This window comes from Phascolarctos cinereus, unplaced genomic scaffold, assembly GCF_003287225.1.
Source record: "Phascolarctos cinereus isolate Bilbo 61053 unplaced genomic scaffold, phaCin_HiC Scaffold_1;HRSCAF=81, whole genome shotgun sequence".
Taxonomy (NCBI): domain Eukaryota; kingdom Metazoa; phylum Chordata; class Mammalia; order Diprotodontia; family Phascolarctidae; genus Phascolarctos; species Phascolarctos cinereus.
The window spans coordinates 114,073,847-114,100,595 of NW_027555514.1; the positions used below are offsets into that span (position 1 = coordinate 114,073,847).

Here is a 26,749-nt window from a genome sequence, read left to right on the forward strand (position 1 = left end):
ATAGAGCATCGGCCCTGGAGTCAGGAGGAACTGAGTTCAAATCCGGCCTCAGACACTTGACACTAGCTGTGTGACCCTAGACAAGTCACTTAACCCCAATTGCCTCGTTTAAAAAAAAAAAAAAAAAGACCCAGCAAAAATGAGCATGATCAGGGAGGAGATGGATATTCAGCGAAATAGGGGACTTCCATACCTTCCTGATAAAAAGACCAGAGCTCAACAGAAAATTTGATCTTCAAATACAAGACTCAAGAGAGACATAAAAAGGTAAAAGGGACAGAAAGAAACAACACGTTATTAATAAGGGCAAACTGTTTACATCCCTACAAGGGAAGATGACACTTGTAACTCTTGAGAACTGTATTGTCATTACACCATGTTAAAGAGGTATACATAAAGGGGGTGGGTATACATTGACTTTGATGTAATGATGAAAAAAATCAAATCAAGTGGGTCAACTGTCTCCAAGTAAGTGAATTAATCTGATCTAACTAAGAAAATGTACTGAGAGAAAAGGAAAAGAAGAGGAGGCAGACAAGGGTAAATTACATCACAGGAAAAGGCACAAAAAACTATTACAGCAGAGGGAAAGAAGGGAGGGAGATGAGTATGTTTGAACCTTACTCTCATCAGATTTGGCTTAAGGAGCTCATAACATAATCAGTTAGGTATAGAAATCTAACTTGCCCTATGGGCAGTAGGACGGAAAAAGGGAAAGAAAAGGGAGGGGGCTAAGAGAAGGGAGGTGGGACTGAGGGAGGCGGTGGTCAAGAGCAAACCATTAGTGAGGAAGGAAAAAGAGAAAGGAGAAAGAAAAGCATAAACAGGGGAGGAAAGGATGGAGAGAAAGACACAGATAGTAATCATAATTGTGAATGTGATATATGAATGTAATGGAATACTATTATGCTATAAGAAATGATGAACAGGCAGACTTCGGATAAACCTGGAAAGACTTGTGTGGTTTGATACTGAGTGAAGTGAGCAGAACCAGGAGAACGTTGTACACAGTAACAGTCACATCCAGTGATGACTGACTTTGATAGACTTAACCCCTCTCAGCAATATAAGGATCTAAAACATCTCCAAAAGCCTCATGGTGGAAAATGCTATCCACATCCAAAGAAAGAACTATGGAGTTTGAATGCAGATTGAAGCATACTGTTTGCTATTTTTTTCTTCTATTTTGTTTTGTTTCCTGTTTCTGGTGGTTCCTGCTACTAGTTCTAATTCTTACTTACAACACTAATGTGAAAATACGTTTAATAGGAATATATATGTATAGCCTATATTAGATTGCGCCCCGTCTTGGGAGAGAGGTGAGGAGGGAGGGGGAGAAAAATTTAAAACTCAAAAGCTTGTGGAAGTGATTATTGATAAATTAAGATAAATTAATAAAAAAAATTTAAAAAGAAAAAGAACTGAGAAACAAAAAAGCAAAGACAAAAGACTAATTAAAAGGGTCAAGATACTTGGTATGATACATGGTCTGAAATCAGAAGACAGATTGTAAAACAGATCATGCTAGACTTGTCTCAACTTCACAATGTCTTGTTTTCACAGTTTTATCTTTTTTCTAATTCAGTATTGACTTTGATTTTTTTTTATATTAACAAATTGACTGCCTGAGTGTACACAGTTGGCTATTGACAGATACTTTTTACATCAAAAATAAGTTGTTTCCTGCCTATTAAAATACAAATTCAAAAAAAAATGGTACTTCTTCAGGCAGGCTGCCCCCAGGAAACAGTATCATGCCACTTGGGCAAGGAATGGGAAGACTGAGGTAGAGCCAAAGCCACAGAGGTGCTTGATTCAGAAGAATGCTGAGTTCATCCCTCTAGTTCAGAGGGGTGCAGCGTACCTTTTAACTATGTGACTTGTAGGTAACTCACTCTTCCTCTCTTGAGCCTAATTTTCTCATCTACTAAATGATGGTAATAAAACATATATTATCTGATGGCTGTTAGGAAGAAAGCCCTTTGTAAACTTTAAAGGGCTAGATAACGTTCACTTGTTAATAATTAATTATTATTGACTTTGTTAGGGCCAGCAGCAAATATTACACTAGGGGCTTATTTGTTCTCAATACCAGCCTACCTGCGTTCACTTTCCTACCTAGAATGTTGACTGACTAGAATGTCTTTAAAATTCGATGAAAAATGCACCTCCTCCAAGGATCCTTTATTTTAACAGATGAACAAACTGAGTTTCAGAAAAGTGGTATAATGACTTGCCCAAGGCCACATAGGTAGCTTAGTAGTGGAGTCAGGATTTAAACACAGGTCCTCCAGCTCCAAAAGCTGGGCATGGAATTATATTGAGCTCTCTCCACTTCTTTATCTGATTCCTCTTGAGACCAAGCTAATAATGATTGAGGATGATAACATTTATATGTTACTTGCTTTGTGCCAGGCACTATGCTAAACACTTTACAATTGTTATATTCATTTGATTTTCACAACCACCCTGGGAGGTAGGTACTATAATTATCCCCATTTTACAGATGAGGAAACTGAGGCAAACAGTGGCTAAGTGACTTGTCCAGGGTCGCACAACTAGTAAATGTCTGAGGTCTGATTTGAACTCAGGGCTTCCCGTCTCCAGTCCCTGTGCTCTATCCACTGCACCATCTAGCTGCCACCTAGCACCTGAGGGTGATTTATCAGTAAAACCCCATGACTGTGAAATAGAGAAAACCAATCCAATCCATCCAGGTAAGGATCGTATTCAGGACCTGACGTCATTAGCCCTATGTGCTGATCAAATGAATTCATCAGCCAGACTCCCTGCATTATTCATTCTCCCTAGCTCATGTCTGGTGCCATCTTCCCCATCCCTTTACAATTCTCTGTTGGCTTGTACAGGGCTTTACAAATGTTAAGCTTTTTCATGTGTCCTGGGAAGGTGAGCAAAGTAACTCTCAGGCCTTTTTCTTTAAAAAAAAATTTATTTTTATTTTTAATGTTTTATTAATGACTTTTTAGGAAAAAAAAGTCATTTTCCAATTGAACCCTGCAACCATTGAGTCCCCTTTCGTAGGAAAGAAAAACAATTAAATACCACCAGCTGACATGGGATTGCATCCGACAGTGTCTGCCTCATTCTACATGGGTGATCCCTCATCTCTCTCCTGAGAGAAGTATTCCGGGCCTTTTCTACCCATCCCCCCACCAGCCACTGTAAATCTGAATATCCAGTGGGTTAGGTTTCTGTTACTCACATTATGTGATTATTGTTGTTGAGCCTGGAGGTAGTGAGGGGAATTTGTAACATTTGTTAGGTCTTTTCATTCTCCAAAGCACTTGCAGTTGTCTATCATTTCATTTGATTCTCAGGACATTCTTGTGAATTTTGTTGTTCAGTCATTTTTCAGTTGTGTCCAACTCTTTGTGACCCCATTTGGGGTTTTCTTGGTAAAGATACTGGAGCAGTCTTCCATTTCCTTCTCCAGCTCATTTTACAGCAGAAGAAACTGAGGCAAATGGGGTGAAGTGATTTGCCCATGGTCACACAGCTAGGAAGTGTCTGAGGTCAGATTTGAACTCAGTAAGACGAGTCTTCTTGACTCCAGGCCCAGTGGTCTATCCATTGTGCCACCTAGCTACCCCTATCTCATGAGATAGGTACAGTAAATGAAGGAAGCGTGAGAACACTGTTTCCTGAAATGAGGGAGGGAGGGTCTGAAAATAAGGAAAACGGCATAGGAAGGGGAGGTGAGAGTATAGTCACTAAATACTCTTTCTAATTTTACTTAGAGTGGGTTCCCATTTTTATAGTCACAAGCAGGTAAGAATTTTTATTTTCACTAAATTCAATAATTTATTTCAACACACACATATTTGGAAACAACTATATTCAAGGTACTGGCTAGGTATTAGTATTGTTAGAGATACAAAGATATAGAGAGGTCCCAGTTTGTGCGAATAATGAATACTGTGCAGGCAGTTAACTAGACTACCTGAAGTTCAAATCTAGCCTCAGAAACTCATTAGCTGTGCGACCTTGGGCAAATCACTTAACCTCTGTCTGCCTCAATTTCCTGGACTGTAAAATGGGGATAATAATACCACCTACCTTCCGGGGTTGTTGTGAGGATCAAATAAGATATTTGTAAAAGCACGTAGCACAGTGCCTGACATATAGTAAGTGCTTAATAAATGCCTGTCTCCTTCATCCTTCTTCCGCTCATCAAATGATCTCATGGATTCTAATTCCCACCAAGTTATAATTATGTGAAATATACAGCATGAGTTCCAATAATGCAACCACTTCTCAGGATTCATTATTCAAACTCCTGGGACCTAGCTGCAGTAAGACAAAGTCCCTGCCCTCTGGGAGTTAGCAACCTAGTAGAGAACATAAGAGCTACACACAAATAGTATGATTAACAAATATAAAATAGACACACAAGTGAACAGAAAAGAAAGTGAGTTATAGCAGAACTATAAGAAGGGAGAAATGCATTTGTAGTCAGAAGAGCTCAAATCAGAAGGCCCAACACTGCCATTTATTTGTTGTGGAAGGTTAGGTAAGTTATTTCCCCTTTCTGAGGATCAGTTTCCTGTAAATAAAAGGATTTGGTTAAATAACTGGTTAGGTAACCTTCATGGACGAGGATTTGGGCTTTAAAGGATGAGTAGGATTTTAATAGTCAAGGATTATGGAGAGGAGGGACAACAGCATGTAGGCACAGGAAAAGGTAGGAAGAGGGTGAGGCATGATGAGAAATAATCTTAGATTTGAAAATAAACAAACAGCATCTCATAAGTATAAATACAAGGTGAGGGAGATGTGGCTGAGAGCAGTTTTTCTGAATAAAGTTGAGGTTTTCAGTGGACCATAAGCCCAATAGAAGTCACCAATGTGAGATAGTAGCCCAGAAAGCTGATGCAATCTTACTACGCTACATTAAGCCTAGTGTCAAGGACTAGAAAGACGACTCCATCTTTCTTGGACCAAGTCTGGAATATTGGCTTTCATTCAAGGTGCCACATTTTAGAAAAGACAATGGTAGGCTGGAGAGTAAACCAAGGAGGTCAACCAGACTGGCCAGGGACTTCCAGGATCACATAAAGGAACTAAGGATGTGTAACCAGAAGATAGGGGGACATAAGAGCTGTCTTCAAGTATTTGAAAGACATTTATGTGAAAGAAATATCAATATTTGTTCTGCTTCACCCCAGAGGGTACCAAAAGTTGGAAGTTTCAAAGAGGCAAATTTAGGATTGATTTGGGGAAAAACTTCCTAATAATAATGAGAACGACCCGGAAGTGGAAGGCTGCCTTGTGACTTGGGTTAGTCTCTGTCACTTGGATTCTTCAGGCAAAGGTTATATGAAACTTGTAGGGTGTGTTATAGAAGGAATTATTACTCTAGTCAACATTGGTCTAGACCAGGGGTGGGAAGCCTTGAGGCCACAGGTTCCCCACCCCAGGTCTAAATGGCCTCTAATTCTATGATTCAGATTCTGATCCACTAGGAAAAGTTGTATGGGAGATAGATGGGAGACAGAAGAGGTTGGGAGGAGGGAGGAGAAGTTTCATTATTTTATATGTTTAGTTTCCCTTTCTTATTTCTTTTATATTTTTGCCTCCTTTTTTCTACCATCCCACTCATTATTCCAATGTCTGGACCACCCCACTTTTATTTTGAGAGAAATACAGATATTTGGTGGTTTCAGCAGGATTTGTGATTCATTGGTATAGGGATTCTAAGGTGAGAGAATTCCCCCTACCAATGCTGGTCTCTGTAACTTGGAATCTCAGAGAGTTGCCGGGAACACTAAGCAGTTAAGTGACATGTGTAGGGTCCTATGGTCAGCATGTGTCAGAGACAGAAGTGGGACCAAGGTACTTCCAGCACCAAGGCCAGATCTATCTACTAAGCTGTGATGTCTCTCACTGATAATATAGTTTATAAAAAGATGCTGATATTTACAGCCACACCACAAAAAGGCGGGCTGAGCCCCTGTGAATCTCAGGTAACAAAAACATAAAAAACAATTGAAAATAGAACTTACCCAACGAACGTTTCCTGGCAGAATATATACCCAATTATATATATACACACCAAATATATACACCAAAAAACAGGATAGACTTCATGGTCAAAGATTTTTCCAAGGTCCAACAGCCAACACCCACCACCAGATCTTTATTTATAGGGACTGTGGCTAGAACTTTGGTCCTTTCAGGACATAAGTAAATTCCCACATGGCAGAATTCCCACCAATTTCAAGAACTCTCAAGGGGACAGTCAGACACACTGGCCATATTTTTTTACCAATCAATATATTTTCCATTCAAAAGATAAGATAAAAATAGCTATTAAGATATTTTTTTTTTAGCGATTAGCGCTTTTAAAAATCTCTTTGGGAAAGAAAATATAGTTGCCAGAGTCTATCAAGGACACAAAACCTATTTATAGTTGGTGTATAAAAGTAACACCTAGGCTTTGACCAGTGATAGGGAACAGACTTAAAATCCTAGAAACTGAAGTCCTTTCCAGGCCCACAACAGAAAGAACAATAGCTATCCAAAGACATGATCTACCATACTCCATTCAATTTATTTGTTTCTTAGTTTGGTTTTTTTTAAACAAAGTGCATCCAGAAGGACCATAGGATCATCTTACAGATGAGGAAACTGAGGCCCAGAAGGGTTGATTAACATACCCAAGGTCACATAGATTGGAAGTTATTTAGTTCATATCTGGTGGGATTCCACATTGAGGTTTTCCATTCATTTCTCTTTTCTAAAGCAGTCTCAACAGAAGACTCATTAACATCCTTTTCAGTGGGTGCCTCTAAACTTTGGTGTCAAACTCAGACAGAAACAGGGGCCACTAACCCATATAGGAAGATTCCTCCCACCATATATTAACTTGGAAAACGCCATATTAACATTATTTTACATTTTATTGTATTTTTATTTTGTTAAGAATTTTCCAATTACATTTTAATCTGGTTCAGGACACAATGGAGAGTATTGTGGCTCTAATGCAGCCAGTAGACGTATATTTGACACCTCCGCTCTAAAATAATACTCCCACCTGACCCCCAGCTTAAAATTCCTGGCATGCTAGAGCTCTGCTTTTCAGTAAACAGTGAAAGAATGTTCTTAGAGGTTTGGGAAATCATATTTTATAGGACTTTATTTACACAAAAATGGGGGTGGGAGGAGAAACTGAATCTATGATTTCATTGGCATTGGGAATTCTCAGTGAGGAAACTCCCTCCACCAATGAAGGCCAACACTTTCTCTAACTTAACGTCTAAAGGTATCTGGGGCATTGAGATGGTGAAGGATTAATGTATAAGATCTTCCCTATCCACAGCCCAAGCCAAAGGACAAGGAACTTCCCTAATGTATTTTTCTGGGATTTGTTTCAACCCAGACCCAACTTGGGGAACTATTCCTTAGGAACAGGTCTTGAGGTAAACATCCAGGGACTTGACCAATTCCTGGGTATTGATCAGAGACATTTTTGACATAACAAAGGTTGTTCTTGAGGTCAGAGAGTTTCAGCCAAAACTCTCAGGTCCTTAGGACCAATCACCTGTTCCTTGGCTCCGTGCCTTCTTTGTGAAAGTATGATAAAAAAAAAGGTCTTTCTTGGGAAATGGACTTTAGGGAGTCTCCCCTTGGAGAGGACACTCTGCTGTAGGGACTTCCCAACTGAGACCCTGAGGGCTGTGATACAGGACTCCCCCAGCCAGATGTTCAAGAGTTGGTGTTTCCTTGAATTGGTGATGTATTTCTTCTTCTTTATCTATCTTTCTGTTAGTAGTCTTTGCTTCTAAGATTGTATAATCACATGTAATCACATTTATGTGCATGTATGTTTATGATTATTATCATTATTAAATCATTTACAAGCTAGGAAAAGTGTGAACATGTCTTTGTGGGTAGAGATCCGAACCTGTGAAACAAATTATAAGTGCTGTGCACCTGTTACAGATGGTAACTTGCTTGGGTCCTCCAGGAAGTATATATCAGGGGTGGGACTTGAGTTCAAGTCCTCCTACACCAGAGGCTGACACTATCCACTAGGCAACATTGCCTGTCATACAAATCTTTTATGTAACCAGTCCTAACAAACATGCCTTTAAATGTGAAATTATAAGGATTGCAACCTGACTGATCATTTTATTAGTATGGGGAATTCCTAGGTGAGGAAACTCTCTGTATCAATGCTAAACTATACCTTTTCTGCAATTTATGGTCTTAAAAGAGTTGCCTAGAGTACTGAGATAAAGTGATTTGCCCAGGATCACACAGCCAAGTATATGTCAAAAGTGGGTGATCTTGGTTTTTAGGCCAGTTCTCCTTCTACTACTCAGTGCTGCCTTTACAACAACTAATAGCAAGAAAAATATCACCTCTCTCTGTCTAGCTAATTCTTTGCCTGCAGACAGATCACTTTTCTGCTGTTTCCCAAGTGCTTACTTGATGAAGAAAGAATGATATAATGGTTCCTATTTAAGAAATTGCCTATTTACATATACAACCTATATCAAATTGCTTACTGTCTTAGGGAGGAGGGACAACATTTGGAACTCAAAGTTTATTTTAAAAAATGAATGTTAAAAATTGTCTTTACGTGTAAATGGAAAAAAAATAAAATACTATTTAAAAGAAAAAATGCTTATTTAACTAGCTTTATCTTTTTTGGAGAGGAGGCAGTAAATGTGAGTAAATGAACAGTAGCCTAGAAACCAGTTATGTTGGCCTTCACTGGATCAATCAGTCAATCACAAGCTTTATTTAGAGCCTATTGGATGAACATCATATAAAGCGCTGTGAAGGATTTTTAAGTAAGGGAAAGTCTCTTTGGGCTCCAGACTTGAGTTTCCAATTGCTAAGGGGACCTCTCCACTTGAATGTCTTACTAGCACCCAAAGCTCAACATTCTGGCTATTACTTACTATCTGTATGATCCCAGACAAGTCATTTTCCCCTCTCTGCACTTCAGATTTCCCATCTTTAAAATGAATTGAACTAGATAATCACTAAGGTCCTTTTCAGTTCTAAAGCCTATGTCCAAAACTGACTCACCCTGTTTTCCTCCAAACCTCTTCCTCCTCCGGCTTCCTTATTTCTGTTGCTGGTTTCATCATTCTCCCAATTGTTCATGTTCAGTTATCTGTGACTCCTTCCTCCTCCTCCCCTCCTCCACAACCAGTCAGTCGCCAAGTATTATAATTTATGCCTCGGCAATGTCTCTCCCATTTTTCTGTAACTTTCCATTACCATTGCTACTACTCTAGCCAAGGCTTTCATTCCTTCTTGCCTCAACTACTGAAATAGGTCCCTAACCTGTCTTCCCACCGAGAGGTTTTGCCCAAAGAATTGGATAATGCATATAAAGAAATTCTTAAGCACAATAGGAATGCTGGCTGTCATTGTTATTGCTATTGTTATTATACCAGTACAATCTACTTACATACACCAGATTCATCTTCCCAATATCAATCTCAGTTCATTTCATTCCTCTGCTCAGAAACTTTCATTGATTGGCTCCCCATTGGTGTAGTAGTCTAGGAAAAAACTCTCTAGTATTCTGATCCGCCTCCACTCCTCTTCTCTCTACTCATACAGCCTCTACCCTTTTCCTCTCCTTTTTCAAGGCCTCATCACCTCTCACTTGGTCTATTAAGATAAACCCCTAAATTTCTCTTCCTGACTTCAGTATCTTCTCTTTCCAATCCACCCTTCCACAACACAACTGCCAAACTTACATTCCTAAAATACAGGTCTAATTGTCTCCTCTCTACTCAATAATCTTCAGTGGTTCCCTAGGATAAAATACCAAATCCTCGGTCATTTAAAGCTTTTTACCATCTGACTCCTACCTTTCTAGTCATTTCATATTATTTGCTTTCATTCACTCTTTGTTCCAGTCAAACTGGCACATACAAAACATATTCTCTTGTAGGCAGGTAGGTGGTACATTGGATAGAGTGCCAGGCCTGGAGTCAGGAAGACTTGAGTTCAAATCCAGCTTAAGACAGCCATGTGAACCTGGGCAAGTCATGTAACATCTATTTGCCTCAGTTTCCTCATCTGTAAAATAGGGTTATTAATAGCACCTAACTCCCAGGGTTGTTGTGAGGATCAAATGAGATACGAATTGCAAAGTGCTTAGCACAGTACCTGGCATAGACTAAGTGCTATATAAACATTAGGTATTATGGCTATTAATATTTATTCACCCTTTGGCCTTTGCACAAGTGACCCCATTTCTGCAATATGCTCCCTTGTCACCTCTGTCTTATAAAATCTCAAGCTTCCTTCACAGCATAGCTCAAATGCTACCTCCTAAATGCAGCCTTCTCTGATCCCCTGAATTGTTTGCTCTTTTTCCCACTTGTGCTTGGAATTTCATTACTTGCATACAGGTTTTATACCTCTCAGTAGAGGGCAACTCTTTGAAGACAAGGCCTATTTATCTCTGTCTTCATTGTCCCAGCACCCAGGATGGTGCCTTACATTAGTAACTGCTTAATAAATTGTTGTTGAATTGAATCAAATGGACATTCTCCTTCCTCTTGACTGATAGCCTCACTCCTCCCTTTTCTGGAATTCCCTCATATCTAGCTAGAAATTTCCATGTCCCTTTGCAACTGGATAACTGACAGGTCCCTGCCTGTGACCTTAGAAGTGGGAGCCACTAAGCTATGCCTGCCAGGCTAGACTCCAACTCTCCCTATAAAATGCCTACCTCCCCCTCTTCCATATCCACGAGTAGCAGCATAGGTTTGCCCACATGCAACTACGTGGAGTGGTGGGAGTTTGAAATAGGCCATGTTCTGGGTCCAGTGGGAGCCGCTTACTGAGTCTTCGCTCTTCTTCCTCCACTTGCCATACCCTGGGTGAGAAGATCATGTCACCCAAAGCCAGAATGCTTCCCTCCCTCACTGGCTAAATCACTTGTATCTCTGATGCCTAAGATTCAGTTGTATCCTTGCCCCATCTCACTCCTCATTCCTTACTCACCCCAGGAATCTCAGGTAAGCTCCTCCCTTTAATTAAAAATATCTCAAATAAAGGCCTTTTGATTGCCGAATGAATAAAACCTAAGACACATATAGAAAAACCTCACTAGGACTTCATTAACTGAGAATGTGATCATTTTAGCTGACGTGTACCTTTTTAACGGGAAAAAAAATTTCATACTGTTAGAAAGAAATTAAGACAAAGATCTCCATACCCACCCAATTCCTTTCAGTCTTACTAAATTAATCTCCCAGGTTGATTTGCATAGAGCACATGGAATGTGAAGTTGAAAGGCTTTGACCGAAATCTCCTCATCCTAAGTCAAAGGGTTGACTGAATTCATGAAATAGCAGCTCAGATTCATTGCAAAGGAAAAGTACATAGCAACCGGAATAGCCCAGAAGTGACATGACCAGTTAATAGTCCAGAGCTCAGCTCTGGCATCAACAGCAGCTCTGCTGGGTAAGTAAGTAGGAGCAAAGGCGGCAAAGAGATGTTCCAGCAGGATCTGGCTGTGTATATTCAATTCCGGACACGTGCATATTCTCTCCAAGTGAGTTATCTGATTACATGTGTTCCATATGTGTGTGTGTGTGTGTATATGCAAAGCAAATGTTTTCTTTCGGCATGTGTGTTTCTCTAAGTATGCATCCTCTCCCATTATTATGTGGTAAAGTTATATGTATATGGAAAAAATATTCTTTTTTTCTTTTAGGCAATTGGGGTTAAGTGACTTGCCCAGGGTCACACAGCTAGTAAGTGCCAAGTATTTGGTCTGAGGCTGAATTTGAACTTAGGTCCTCTTGACTTCAAGGCCAGTGCTCTATACACTGTGCCACCTAGCTGCCCCTGGAAAAAAATATTCTTGTCATTTATTCTGCTATCCACTGCTGTGACCTGTGGTTCTGAGTGGATAATTATCCAAAACATTCCTTGAACCTGGAGTAGTTTTCAAAAGGGACTCAGGCTACAAATGTAAATGTAGGAGCAATATTTTCCCATTTAAAAGAAATAATTGCTTTCCAGAAGTTTAGAAGTATCCATTTACATGCAAAATTGATTAATTAATTGGTTAATTAATTAACCAAGAGTAATTGCTGGGCCTTCTTTTTTCCTCCTGATTAGCAAAAAAGTATCCTACTGACTTTATGGCCGCGAGAGACCTGACTGAGCTGGTCAGCTGTAATGGCGTTGAGACATGGAGGCTGTGACCCTGAAGAACTAGAGAACAGGGAAGGGCACCTTACCTTCTCCCTAATAGGGCTGGAAGAGCCATTGAACTGAGATCACTCTGAGTATGGTGTTATATTCTCCCTTTTAATAGCAAGAAGGACCTTGGAGTCTTTAATAATAAAATCCAAAATGGCATTCCATTTTAAAACAATTATATTTGCCTTCGGAAAAAAAGCATGCATAGTAAATGATTTTTCATCAAAAATGAAAATTATATTTTGTTTGTGTTAATAAAGTATTTTTTGTTCAGATCACCCAATTAAATGTCAAGGTGAGGAGGTGCAGAATTATACTAAGGAGGAGAGGGGAAGAAAGCTTTCTATTTAAAGTTTGCTATAGCAAATTCTCTACATATGAATAATCAAGAGTTTACTAAGTAAAATATTTTAAAAACAAGGACTCCTAAAGATTAAAATATCAAATAAAAATGAATTTTCTTCCTTAAATGCCAATTATAAAATATAAATATCTACAAAACGGAGGTTTTGCATTAGATGATATCTAAAATCCTCATATCTGAGTCTATGATTCTATTCCAAGTAGGTGAATAATGTCATCAACAAACTATTTCAGAAGATCTAAATAACTACTGGCTATTTTCAATGGATAATATTCTGGAACACCAGATTTGGATCTTAAAAACAAGTCATTTTTATGATATTTGGAATGTTTGTGCACAGTTCAATTCTTTCTACCTAAATTCTATAGGTACCCATATTTTACATTCATGAATCTAGTCAACAAACATTTATTTTCATGAAGGATACTGCTGTCTCTCAATGCTTCCATAATAAACCACCCTAACATTATTCTTTTATTCCAACCATACCCAATTTATCCCTACTATGTTTATGAGTATAAATCTATCTGTATAACCCCATTCAAGATCCTTGCTGCCATGATATGCCAGCCTCCAAGATATTCTCTCTCCTAACTCAATGAGTACAATACCAGGATCACAGTTTTCCCATCTACCTTAACTCCTGTTCTTATATTTGGAGAATTCAATATACATGATGATATACTCTTGAAAACACTGGCCTCAAATTCCATGACCTACATCTTCACTCCACTTTAGCCACCCACAGTAGTAGTCAATAACAGAAATCTCACCATCACCCATAACTATGGCATGTCTATGATCCCAAATTGTGAAATTCTTCTTCCTGATTGAAACAATCTGAACTAAATGACCTCTATGTGTAAGGCACTGTGCATAGCATAATTTGTTATTCATCTACTTCTCCCTCTATCTCATTCCTTCTAAATGTACTCTTTGTCCTTATCAAGAACTTCAGGATCTCCATTCCTTTCTGTTCTCCAAATCTTGCCCCAGTCTCACTTTTCTCTCTTCACAGACTGGGCCCTAAAATTGATTTATACAGTATCCTTCCACCTTTTTGCCCATTTCTTTTGCCTTTCATTCTGTGTTAATAATCTTCAACCCTGGTTTATCCCCACTATCTACCTTTTCCATTCCTCCCAAACTAATGGACACCACTGGATGAAGTTATACAATCTTACAAAGTTGTCCTACAAATTCATGTTATCTATTCCAAATTCCACGGGATCTCACTGCTATTCAGTAACCCTTGTATTCACTCCCCTTATTGAGTCCCCATTGAACTCCTCAAAATAGCTGTTCCACATTTTTTCCTTTCTCCTGAAGTTCCTTGTATCTTCCTACCCCTTCTCTAAGCAGATGACCTTCTTTCCTACTTTACTGAGACATTCAATGTCATCTGTTAAAAGCTCCCCCATTTCTCCTATTCCATTTCACACAATTCAGACATCTTCACCTATCGCCTCTCCTCCTTTGCTCTGGTTTCCAGCCTGTTCCTTTGTTAAAGCTCAACCCTTCCACCTGTGTCCTGATCTTATTCTCTCTCATAAGCTTCAGGATCTTGCCCCAGAAATTATTCAGCTTCAAAATCTCCTTTTCTACTGCTCTTTACTTGCTGTCTAATAAGCATACTTAGGTCTCTTTCATTCTTAAACAACCATATGTTGGCCCTGCCAATTGCTCAAACTTTCATTCTATTAATATATCACTGCCAAGGTTTCTGATACCTCCTCTCTACTGAAACTGCTCTAAGTTTATCATAACTTCAATGTTAAATAATGTGGCTTTTCCTCAGTACTCATCTCCTCCTTGCCCTCTCTAAATGTTTACGCTGTGAACCACTCCCTCTTCCCAGATTCCTTCTCCTCCTTAGGCTTCCATGACATTACCTTTTTCTGGTTCTCTTTATATAACAACTTTCTTTGTCACCTTTCTCTTTTATCATCTCTTCTAACACTGAGCAGCTTGGAGTCAGGAAGACCTGAATCCAAATACAACTTCAGACACTTAGTAGCTGGATGACCTCGGGGCAAGTCACTTAACTGCTCTCTGCCTCAGTTTCCTCAACTGTAAAATGGACATCATAATAGCACCTACCTCCCCAGAGCTGTTGTGAGGATTAAACAAGATATTTGTAAAGTACTTAGCACAGTGCCAGGCACATAGTAGGTGCTTAATAACTGCCTGTTCCTTTGTTCTTCCCTAAGCAGATTTATCTTTTAAGGCTGTGTATGGGAACATATACTTTCTCCCTTTGTGAGCTCATGAGCAACCATGGGTTCAACTACTATTTCTACACAGACTACTTGCAGAACTAGATATCCAAGCCTTATCTTGCTCTTGATTTCCAGTTCTATGTTGCCAGCCACTTACTAGATAGCTCTGCCTTGATGTCCTGTTGGCACCTCAAGCTTCTTCCATTTCTGCAGAGAGAACTACCATCCTCCTAGTCATTCAAGTTCATAATCTTACTGTCACCCTTTACTCTTCCTTCTCTCTCTCCCTCTTCCTCCATTCCCCACATTCAATCAGTTACCAAGGCTTGTCGATTCTCCTTTAACAATCCCTAACACCCATTCTCATTCTCTATACCCACAGGGCACCACGTTAAGTCCTCCTCACTTTTCACCTAGACTATTTTAATAGCCTCCTAATTGGTCTCCCTGCAACCTAATCCATCCTTTATATAGCAGCCAAAACAATCTTCCCAAAGGCCAATCTGACCAAGAACTCTCCTCAAAATAGAAAAAAAAAATGAGGACAAAATATTTCTCAAACTAACATTAAAGGTTCTCCCCAGTCTGGCTCCAACTACCTTTCCAGCATTATCTCACATAACTCCCTGCCTTTATGAGCTCTGTATTCTAGCCAGACTAGACTACTCGGACCCACATGTACAAAAATATTCATAGCAGCTCTTTTTGTGGTGGCAAAGAATTGGAAATTGAGAGGACGCCCATCAATTGGGGAATGGCTGAGCAAATTGTGGTATATGAATGTAATGGAATACTATTGTGCTGTAAGAAATGATGAACAGGCAGACTTCAGAAAAACCTGGAAAGACTTATATGGTCTGATGCTGAGTGAAGTGAGCAGAACCAAGAGGACTTTGTATACAACAACAGCCACGTTATGCAATGACTAATATTGTTAAACTGAACCCTTCTCAGCATTACGAGGATCTAAGACATCTCCAGAGGCCTCAGGATGGAAAATGCTGTGTACATCCAAAGAAAGAACTATGGAAGTCAAATCACTACCACTTATTTTTACCTGTTGAGTTTTGTTTCATCTTTCTGATGGTTCCTCCTACTGGTTTTAATTTTTCACTTACAACTTCACTAATATGAAAATATGTTTAATAGGAATGTAAATGTAAAGCCTATATCAGATTGTGCGCCGTCTTGGGGGAGGGTGGGGGGGAGGAAGGGGGAGAAAAATTTTCAACTCAAAAGCACATGGAAGTGATTGTTGATAAATCAAAATAAATTAATAAAAATTTTTTTTAAATGAATTAGAAAAAAAAATTTAAAAATTAAAAAAATTTAAAAAACTGGACTACTCACACTTCCCAGAACCTGACATTTCATCTCCTTTTAACTCCATGCATTTCCACAGGCAACAACTCCATGGTTAGAATGCATTCCCTCCTCATCTCTCTCAGAAACTTCATCTTACTTCAAGGCTTAGCTAAGCTATGGGACTTTCCCAAATCCTCCCAGCTGTTCCTCCCAGCTGATGCTCTCCCCATGGTCAAATTACTTTGTATTTGTCTCTGTTTTCCCAATTCTAGCACAATGAATGCCCTGCAAAGTATTTAACAAATGCTTGTTGAACTGATGGATAAATTATGTTTTCAAGGAGCTTCCTTATTTATTTTAGAGGAATAAATCAACTTGGGACCAAAATATTTATTTATGCTGATTTCAGTAAAAATCATAGGATCACAGGTTTAGATCTGGAAAGGACATTATAAACCATCTAGTCCAACCCCATCATTTTAAGATGACTTGCCCAGAGTAACACAGCTAGTAAGCATCTCAGTCAAAACTCTAGAATTAGTAAGATTCCAAATCCAGCACAGTATGCTACCCTTCATCATGATATACAGTAGATATAAATATTTAGTCATATTCTCATGATACTAAAATGAAATTGATCAATATTTTTTACATAAAAATAATTATCTAAAACATACCAAGTACACTTGTCATTAGCAGAGAGACTTTATTGTAAAGCCTCACTACCTTGACCCTCTGGTGATATTTCATACTTGTTTTAATCTCTTATTCATTTGGCTTCAATAATCAAGAATTGGATAAAGCTCAAATTCTACTGAATTTTGTGTTAACTTCTATTAGAGAACTCTCCTCCAGAATATCTCCATCCACTGGAGGAGGTGCAGGAGGATGAAGGAAGTGGCGAGTCAGCCACTCACTGGTTCTCACAGCTTTACAGTGCAGGCAAGGCCTCTCCCTGATTTGGTAGCATCCGAGGTTCCTCTGCCTTTGAGCGAGCTTTCTTCTTCTGAGGTTGGTTGGTGTTGGATGATGTTCAGTCTCACTCTCCTTCCAGGAGGAGACTCCTGAATTAGAGTCCATGCTATCCTTGTCAGTGGTATCGCTATCCTGGAAGCCTTGATTCATCGGGCTCAGCTGAGAACGAAGTCTGGCTCTTTTCCTTTCTAGGTAAGCATTAACAAGTGCCACTTCTGAGTCAGTTACAGGGGAAAGTTGCATATGTTTTGGTTTCTTCTTAAAGATCTTTCTCAAAGATTCCCAGATGCTGCTTTTGCTATGTCGCTTACAGTAGACACCTTTGATAGGAACAATCAGAAGAAAACAACAGATTAGGTGCATTGCGGCTCAACACAATATTATTATGGCAATCTGTAGCAGGAATCCCAAAGATACTAAGTAGTACTACTACATTTTTACAACATTCAGACCACAAATCATTGCCATATACAGCAAAGCCCCACTAACCCCCTTCATCCCATGTGAATCAGACATGTCTCACTCCGGAGCAGCAGAAGGAAACAGATGGGAATCTTGGAGGCCCACTTTGGAAAGGCAATGCTGATCCTGATTTAAGGTCCAAGGCAGAGGTCCCAGGACCTTTTTCAAAGAAGTATCAAGTTTCAAGTTACCAAATATCAAGGTTTTATATTCTTAAAAATGAATGATGGGGTAATGGGAGTGGAAGCTGGAGTGGGACAAATACTGACAAACAGCAAAAGCCTTGGTAGGAGGAATGGGGAAGGGGTAAAAGAGGAGATGGGAGAAAATACTTCCAGTTCCCTGCAAAACTCAACTTGGCTCAGCAGTGGGGATGAAGAGTAGGGGTGGGGACATGGAAGCTGGAAAGCTTCAGCATAAATTTATATTGTCAAAATCTTTTTTACCAAATGCTAAATATACACTGGATCTCACCTTTACATCCTAAATTGTTTGTCTCACTGTCTGTTGATAGTGATGCATCCTTTCTCTCAGACATCTGTGTCAGGAAATATAGACTAGTCACAGAGATTCTCTAAATTAGAAGACCTTCGTTATTATTCATTTGTTAAGAAACATTGTTGCCTTGGGGCATTATGTGAGTCTAATTTAAAATTTTAATTTACCAAGTATTTATTGAGCTTCTGCTCTGTGATCCTGCTTAATCACCATCAGTTTGAAAGACAGATTTTTAAGTAATACTATGTAAATATGAGTTGTTGTTTTAAATAGTACCATCTCTTAAATAGTACCCTGGACAGGGTAGAAAATTATTTTCAGGTATAATAGTTCAAAGTAGAGTTATCAAATCAAATGACATGATATAGATATGCAGATATATACAAATGTATACATATAACTTGGCAAATCTTAAAGCTGTCTATAAATGCTAGCTATTAGTATTATTATTAATAAAAAATCCTTATTTATGTTAGAATAAGAAACATGGGACCAAAAATACTTATTCGTGTTCTCTTTAGTAAAAATCATAGGGTTATAGCTTTGGAAGTGGAAGGGACATTAGAAACCAACTAGTCCAGGTCCCTTATTTTACAGATGAAGAAATAGGTTCAGAGAGAGAGGTTAAGTGACTTTACCCAGAGTCACAAAGCTAGCAAGCATCTGTGGCAGAACCTGAACCCAGATCTTACTGATTCCAAAATGGACTGAACCACTGCAGAAAACACTTTTTAATGGCTAGTCTAATTTGGGACATAACAATTAATTTAAGATTTTTACCCTAAACCACTAACTTCCTCAAATTCCTCCAAAAAACATTCAGAAGTAATGTCTCCCTCCAACAATGTGGCCAAGTAATTTCATCTTTAGTTTTATTTGTGTTTCAGTTGTTTATTTTGTTGTTACTCAGTTGTTTCAGACTTCATGACCTCTATCCTTGGGGTTTTCCTGGCACGCTACTGGAGTGGTTTGCCATTTCCTGCTCCAGTGGCAAAAGAGGTTAGGTAACTTGCTTAGTCACACAGCTAGGAAGTTTTTGAGGCTGAATTTGAACTCAGGTCTTCCTGACTCCAGGCCAAGGGCTCTATCTACTGTACTACCAAGCTGCCTATATGTATGTATGTGTAATATGTATATATATCACAAAATATTCACATTTTAATGACAAATGGATAACTATATTTAGAAAAGTAGAAAATGAAGAGAAAATACATTTCATGACAAGGATAATTAATCACTACTGTTTTTCTAACATATTTGTAATCATATTACCTATAAATAAGTTTCTTAACATCAGAAAAAGTGAGGAATTTTCATGATGCTGCATAATGAGAAATGCAGCTCCTAAGATCATTAGGGCTTAGCACCTTAATAAGTCGAACTCCACATTTCAGACTTGTTTTGAAGCAAATATGATTAAAACAGGAAAAACTGGGTCTCCCAGGGTTGCCCTTGACATTAACTACCTGTAAAACACCTCAGGAACACTGCTTAGTTAGTGGCAGAGTCTTAGCTTTTAATTTTCCTGAGAATGGAGAAAAATCTTACCTGTCTAAAGAAAGGAAGGATACAATGATCTCTTGAGGTCCCTTTCCAGCTCTAGGATCTAAGATTCTAAGTAGGTGGTGCAGACAAGAGATTATTGTTATTTTTAAATCTCTAAAACTGAGGATGTTTAACCTGAACCAGAAGATGACTGGGTAAAGTAAGGTAGAGGCACAAACAATAGCTCTCTTCAAATATTTGAAAAGTCATTGCAAGAGGGATTGAATTTGTCTTATTTGGTCACAGAGGGCAAGAACAAAGAACAACGGATGAAAGACTTAGGTATGATGTTGAAAAAAAAAGTTCCTAACAGCAATACAGAAGTGAAATGGGCTGAATTAGCAAGTAGTCCCGGAGGTCTTCAAGGAAAAGCTGGATGATCACATCACTTGTTGGCTATGCTATAGTGGGGATTCTTAACCAAAAGGCCTCTGGGATCTCTTGCAACTCTTGAGATTCTGTGAAAATTTTTGGTGATAGGCAAGAGTAGCACCTTTCTTATTAGTTTGGTCATACATTCAATGTTTAGTGTTGGTAATGAAAGCTATCCCTATTCCAATTTTACTGACTGCTGTCAAAGAATCTGCCTTAAAGAAGACTCAGATAAATTTACTATAGAGAAGCATCTCTGACTACTGAAAATGAAACATCAAAGAGTTTAATAACCCATTTTAGCCTTTAATGGAGCACTCAGACTGCCAACCATTCAGTATTCTGGTAATTACTAAATGATAGTAATAATAATTACTAAAAAAAAAAGTAATGATAATGATAATAATAACTGATATTTGTATTACTATTATTACTAAGTCAACATGTATTTCATTGTACCATCAGTAAATGCAATAGTGGTTTGATTAGCCATCTATTTTGCATTAAAAATCAGGACCTTGGCCTCAGACCAAACACTTGACACTTACTAGCTGTTTGACCCTGGGCAAGTCACTTAACCCCAACTGCCTAAAAAAAAAAAAATCAGGACCTGCAGCTATATTTAGTTATAAAAGCACTGCCATCCATAGTTACGATAATAATAATAATAAGTGATACATATATATGTGAGATATATATATAGATATATAGATATATATATATATATGTATATCAGCTAAGTGGCATAACAGAGTACTGAGCCTGGAGTCATGAAGACCTGAGTTCAAATCCTATTTCAGACACTAGCTATGTGAACTTGGGCAAGTCACTTAACTTCTGTCTGTTCTCAAATTCCAAAACCATAAAATGGAGAATATGATAGCACCTACCTCCCAGAGCATTGTGGGGAACAAATAAGATATTTGTAAAGTGCTTAGCACAGACACATAGTAGGAACTATATAAATGCTACTCATTAACATTGTTATTATTGCTTTAAAGTTTCACAAAGAGGAATACTCCATAATGGTAGTTTGGCATCTTAGTCTGGGCTCTTATTTTACTTTAAAAAAAATCTTTCTATGGAGTTTAAATTCCATAGTACATATTCTGTAATAACAAATATCTTACCTCCCACAACCAGAATTATGAGGACATAGAAGGAAACTTTGGATCATTAGAAGTTGGGAAGATTTTAGCCAAAAAAAAAAATTAACTTCACAGAAATACATGGCTTAGTAAATGTAATATTAGTAAGAATGGAAGAATATCCTACCCAGAGAGCAGCCCTATAGAGGACCATCAGGAACAACATGATGATAAAGTACCAAAGCACAAAGTTCCCTACTGCCCCACAAGTGTCATCCTTCCGGCATTCATATTCTGGCTTTGGAATGAAATTCAAAGGCTTGCTGGGAGGATCCACCTCCGGAAAAAGGGAATAAGGGAGTCCCATGAAACTACTTTCTTAGAAAATATCAAAACATGTTTTATGTGATTGAGGATGACTGGGAGAATACTTCAGTCCATGATGTGTAACAACTTCCTTGGCAACCTATTATGACATGTTTTCAGCAAATGTGACAAGAATTAACAAGCTACTACAATGGATTCCTTAAAGTTTTAAAGAATATTTTAAGTACCTTACTTCAGCTAAAAGTAATGGGTAGTACTTTTTTCTCATCTCATTTTTTGGGCATGTTTTAAAATGCACAAATGCCATTAGCTACCAGCAAATATTTCTTGATTCTTTAAAAACAAATCTTCCTTGAGGCATTAATTTTCTCTCCTTTTATTAAAATATGTGGTTAGACTACATATAAGTTTAAGATTTTTGGTGGTTCCTATATAAATGTCCAATGATTAATATAAAATGAGACAGTCAGTTATGAATTGGATAAAATTTACTGGGGCCACTTTTTCTTCTTAATTTAGGAAGTAAGGATAAAGAAAACTTGGTTTCTAGTATTAACTAGTATTGTCAGATGTTTACACATCGGACACTGTGCCCCGCAACTTTTTCAAGACATTTCTCCACTTGGGTTCACATCTAAAGCTATACGAAAATTCACTTCAATTAATCTGCAAACTGATACAAATGTCATTGTTTATAAAGCACTTTGGAGTTTTGAAACATACAATTATGTTTGTAAACTACCCATGCGTATTCCCTCTGTTTTTGTCCCATAGGAAAAAACTTCATTTTCAAAATAAAATGGTCTTGGGAGCAAAATTTGGGATTAATTTTGATCACAGAGATATAAAAAAAATCTTAGCACAGTATGACAGTGGTATCTTTTGTAAATATTTACCACCTGGTTATTCAGGGAAGCGATTATCTATGTTCTCCCAGCTACTTATGTCCTTCTCCTTTCTCTTTAACTTGACTTTGAGGCACTTCTCCCTTCAATGTACAGTTCTTAGAAAGCAAAGGGGCCAACCTCATAATCAGTTTATTTTATGTGATTTATCACATAAATACGTAACGAATTTGCATAAGTTATCTATGCTACAACTTACACGTGTTCCTCAAGAGTAAACTTCCTGTTAGCCACATTTCAAAAAGAGGTCTTATTTATAAGGCAATGCGCCCTTTACAAAGTGCTCTCACAGTTAACCGTGAGGTAGGGCAGTTAGTACTCCCCTTGCAGGGCAAATAGCTCTGGTTCCAGCCTCGGGATTGGAAGACGTCGGTTCAAGCCCTACCAGGCTGTGTAACTCTGAACAATTTACTTAACCTCTCACGAGTCTTAGCATCCTAAATTGCAGAACTGTTGCCAATCTGCATTGGAGGGTTTTCTCACAAGGAGTGAAAACTGGAGCAACAATCCCCCACCCCCCAAAAAATAAAAAAACATTCGAACGGAGACTCTGACAGATTGAGCGAGCTCTGACGACTCCATACAGTGGGAGGGCGACTACTTGTCACTCTCTGGTGAAACCCAGACTATTTTTAACTAGGCAGGCTACAAGGCCTCCGATATTCAGCGACAGCTGCGCAAACCGAGGAAGCATCAACGGGGCCTGAGGCTGGACCGGTCCAGAAGGCCGGAGAAGGGCAAACAGGCCACAAGGCCCCTGAGCCCCGGAGCCTGCGTATCTGTTTCTATTTGAATTTAACCCAGCTTGTGGTACTTGTCATCTTTGGTTTGCTCTGGGCTTTTTAAGCAGACCCGGTAACAAACACCGAAACGCCAGCCTCCCTCTTTCGAGCTCCGCCCGCTCCTCCCTTCCCGACCCAACCCCTTCAGTCACTTCCCGAGGCCACTGTGCGCAGGCGCCAACCTACACACAGGCGCGCGAGCACTCCCATTGCCAAGACAACGCTCCCTCCTCTCGCAAGAAGATACTTCAGGCGGGCCCTTTCTCCCCCGCCCCCTCCCTTCGCGCCCTCCATTTCACCTTGCTCCCGCGATCCAGTTTTCACGTCTTGATTGGCCTCGAGCCGCGTCCGCGAGCTCACGTGACTGCGCAGGCGCGGTGAGAACAGGTGCCGATCCGCGGCTGCGGGAAGTTGAGTGATCACGGTGCGTTGTTTGTGCGTGTGTGTATGTGTGTCTCTGCGCGTTGACTTTTCCTCTCCGGCGAGTGGACGGAGCTTCCGCTGCCCGCCGCCTCGGGGAAGGCTCGGCCCCGCGGAGGGCGCGGGGGCGGCGGGGCGCGCGAGGCGAGGCTGGCCTGAGGCCCCCTTGGCCCGAGGCTGTGGGGAGCCGCGTGCGGGCTGTGCCGGAGCGAGGGCGGCGGGGCTCGGGGGGGTGACTGAAGGGGGCCCCGGCGTGCAGAGCTGAGTAAGGGAGGGGGTGGGGTGCACATGGGGCGAGTCACCCCCTCGTGGTTTGAGTGGCCCCTGCTTTGTGGCGTGGGCGGCTGAGACCGACGTCCCGGTGTGGGGAGGGAGCCGGGGGTTCAAGGATTTAGGCCTCCTACCTGAAGGCCTAACTATCACAGGACTATAGGGCTAGAGCCAGAAAGGACTTTGGGGGCCACCGAGTCCAACACCCCTCCTCCTCCCCGTTTTACAAATGAAGAAACGGAGTCCCAGAGAGGTTAAGTGACTTGCCCAGAGTCATACAGCTATTAAGTACCGGAGGCGGGGTTTGAACTCGCCTCTTCCTGACTCCCAGGTCCAGCGCTCTACGGCACCTGTGGGCTGCTGTAGTACGTCACCACGGGTATTATTAACCCGAAGTGAGCGATTATTAACGCTCCCTGCCCCTCCCCCTCACTTGCTCTTTTCCTCCACTCTTCCAGCACTTGGGGAAGTGGAAAGGGTCAGGAGTTGAAAGCCCAGTTCCAGTCTGGCTTCCGACAGTAGTTATGTGATCACGTTCAGTATCATCTAACTTCTCAGAGCCTAAATTCTATTTGTCCGTAAAATCAGAATAATATCTGTAGTACCTACTTCAAAGGGTTGATGTAGGCATCAAATGAAGTCTTGTATATATACAATATGTCAATTGCTATTAGCTTTCCTCCTCCCTCCCCATTTTTTTGTGTGTCCCTTACCAGACACTGCTTGTTTTCAGTACAGGAACACAGGTATATAACAATAAGGAACATTTATTAGGATCTTCCTATTACATAAAAGACTATGCTAGACCATTTGGTATATAACTTAAGACTTGGTGGTCCTTGTGTACATTTGTTAAGCTACTGTGTTCCAGGCCTGGTGCTGGATTCTGGGAATACAAAGAAAAATTGAAACAGGACTTACCCTCAAAGAGTTTATATTCTGTTGAAGAGAAAAAACTGATACACAAGTAAATAAAAATATTTGTAATTTCAGAGTGGACAGTAGTAGAGGAGGAGATGTTCAGGATAGGCCTCATTCGACAAGCATTTGCCCTTAACTATGTGCTTGGCACTGTGCCTAAGCACTGGGGATAGATAAAAAACCAAAAAAAGATTGAGGCTAGCTGCAAGGAACTCACATTTTAATGGAGGAGACAACGTAAATAATTAGGTACACATAACATATATGCAGAATAGATCTAGGAAAATCGTCTCTTGGGGAAGGCACCAAGGAAGACATCTTGCAGAAGGCAGGATTTGAATTGAGTCTTGAAGGAAGCTAAAGAGTCAGAGATGTAGAGGTGCTGGGATAAAGCACTGCAGGCATGAGGGACAGCCAGTGCAAAGGTGTTAAGTGGAGATGGATGGAGCCTTGTGTTAGAACAATTAGAGGAATAGCAAGTAGGGCAGTGTGGCTGAATCACAATGTGTGGAGGAGAGTAAAGGTATAAGAAGACTGGAAAGGTAGAAAAGGGCCTGGTTGCCAAGAGCTTTAAATGCCATGTAGAACACTATGTTTCATCCTGAAGGTAAACAGGGAGCCACTTGAAGTTTATCTGGTAGAGTGGTGGTCAGACTTACAGTTTATAGACCACTTTGGCTACTGAGTGGAGGCGGCATTAGATAGGGAGAGAGACTTCAGGCAAAAGCAATTAAAAGACTGGTGCAGCTGGTCAGGCCAAAGGTGATAAACATTGAATAGCTGTGTGTGGAGAAAAGGGAACATCTTAAGAGAGATGTTGTGAATTGACAAGGATTAACAACAGTTTGGACATGTGGGGAGTGTTAGGTAGAATTCTAAAATGGTACACTGAGGTTTTGAACCAGGCTGATTGGGAGGATAGTAGTACGCTTTGACAGCAATAAAAAGTTGGAAAGAGGGGAAAGATAATGAGTTCTATTTTTGGACATGTTGGATTTGATGTACCTATGAGACATCCAGTTATTAATGTCCAAAGGACTCTTGGTGATATGGGACTGGAGCTTAGGAGAAAGATTAGGACTGGATATATAGATCTGGAAATTAACTCCTTAGAGATAGATCGTATTTAACCCATGGCAGTTGATGATGTTACCAAATGAAAGTGTAGAGATGAAGAAGAGAAGAGGATCCAGGACAGAGCCTAGGGGATCGCCCCATAGCATGGCTCAGATGAAGAGCCAGTAAAGAAGACTCAAAAGGACAGTAGCAACAATGTCATGGAAACCTAGAGAAAAGAAAGTATCTAAGAGAAGGTGGCTTAGAGGGGGATTAAAAGATTTGGAATAGTTGCTATAGTGAGTGGGATAGCAAATCTACTAGGGATGTGTAAAAGGATGTGGGCCCATTTGAGATTATGTAACATAAATTTGTAGTAGACCAATTAGGAGTTACATGATTTTCTTCAGCATCATTCAGCGCCACATGAAATAGGAAGAAAGGACCTGGCTGATGGTGGGAATAATTGAAGATTGGGAGCAATAGGAGAAGGGGGAAAGCGATTTGAGAATAATGGATCGTGTAGAATTGAACTGTTTCGCCAATCAGTCAAGGTAGGGAAGAGAGGTTAGTGTGGGGAAAAAACTGAGGGAAAGGTAATGGAGGATATGATGAGATTGAAAGCACAGGGTTAGGACTCGGTAAGCCATAGGGAAAGATGAAATGATAGAACATGGAATTACAATAGTTGTAGCTAATGACAAGGCCAAAGGTATGACCAGCTCGGTGTGTATCTGAGGCAAAGTAGGTCATGGAATGAATAGCTGCCAGAGTAATTTTCCTTAAATATAGATCTGATCATGTGACTACTTGATCAACTAAATTGGCTGCCTGTTGTTTCTGGAATAAAATATGAATTTTGTTTAGTTTTTAAAGCCTATGTAACCTGGCCCCAACCTACTTTTCCAACTTCCATTGGGCATTACTAACCTTAACTCTGGTTACCAGTGATCTCTTCTGATCATCTTTTCTCAGTTCTCATCCTTCTCAATTTATCAGCTGCATTTGACACTGTTAACCACCCTCCCCT

The 26,749-nt window shown here is 39.8% G+C and overlaps 2 protein-coding genes across 4 annotated transcripts in view; one reads left to right on the forward strand and one right to left on the reverse strand.

Annotated features, from left to right (window-relative positions):
• Positions 1 to 16,483: 16,483 nt before the first annotated feature.
• Positions 16,484 to 26,635, reverse strand: SSMEM1 (serine rich single-pass membrane protein 1). The gene is made up of 3 exons (XM_021002318.2): positions 26,621 to 26,635; positions 23,352 to 23,907; positions 16,484 to 17,393 (listed from the first exon to the last, which is right to left on the reverse strand). The coding sequence occupies exons 1-3, from the start codon at positions 26,633 to 26,635 to the stop codon at positions 16,903 to 16,905; spliced, it is 1,062 nt and encodes a 353-aa protein (XP_020857977.1). The 3' UTR covers positions 16,484 to 16,902.
• The window catches only part of TMEM209 (transmembrane protein 209), a 30,490-nt gene continuing 27,127 nt past the window's right edge, over positions 23,387 to 26,749 (forward strand). For all 3 annotated transcript variants that reach the window (XM_021002280.2, XM_021002281.2, XM_021002282.2), the window contains exon 1: positions 23,387 to 23,476. The gene's annotated coding sequence lies outside the window, so the exon portion shown is untranslated. The remainder of the gene's footprint in view (positions 23,477 to 26,749) is intronic.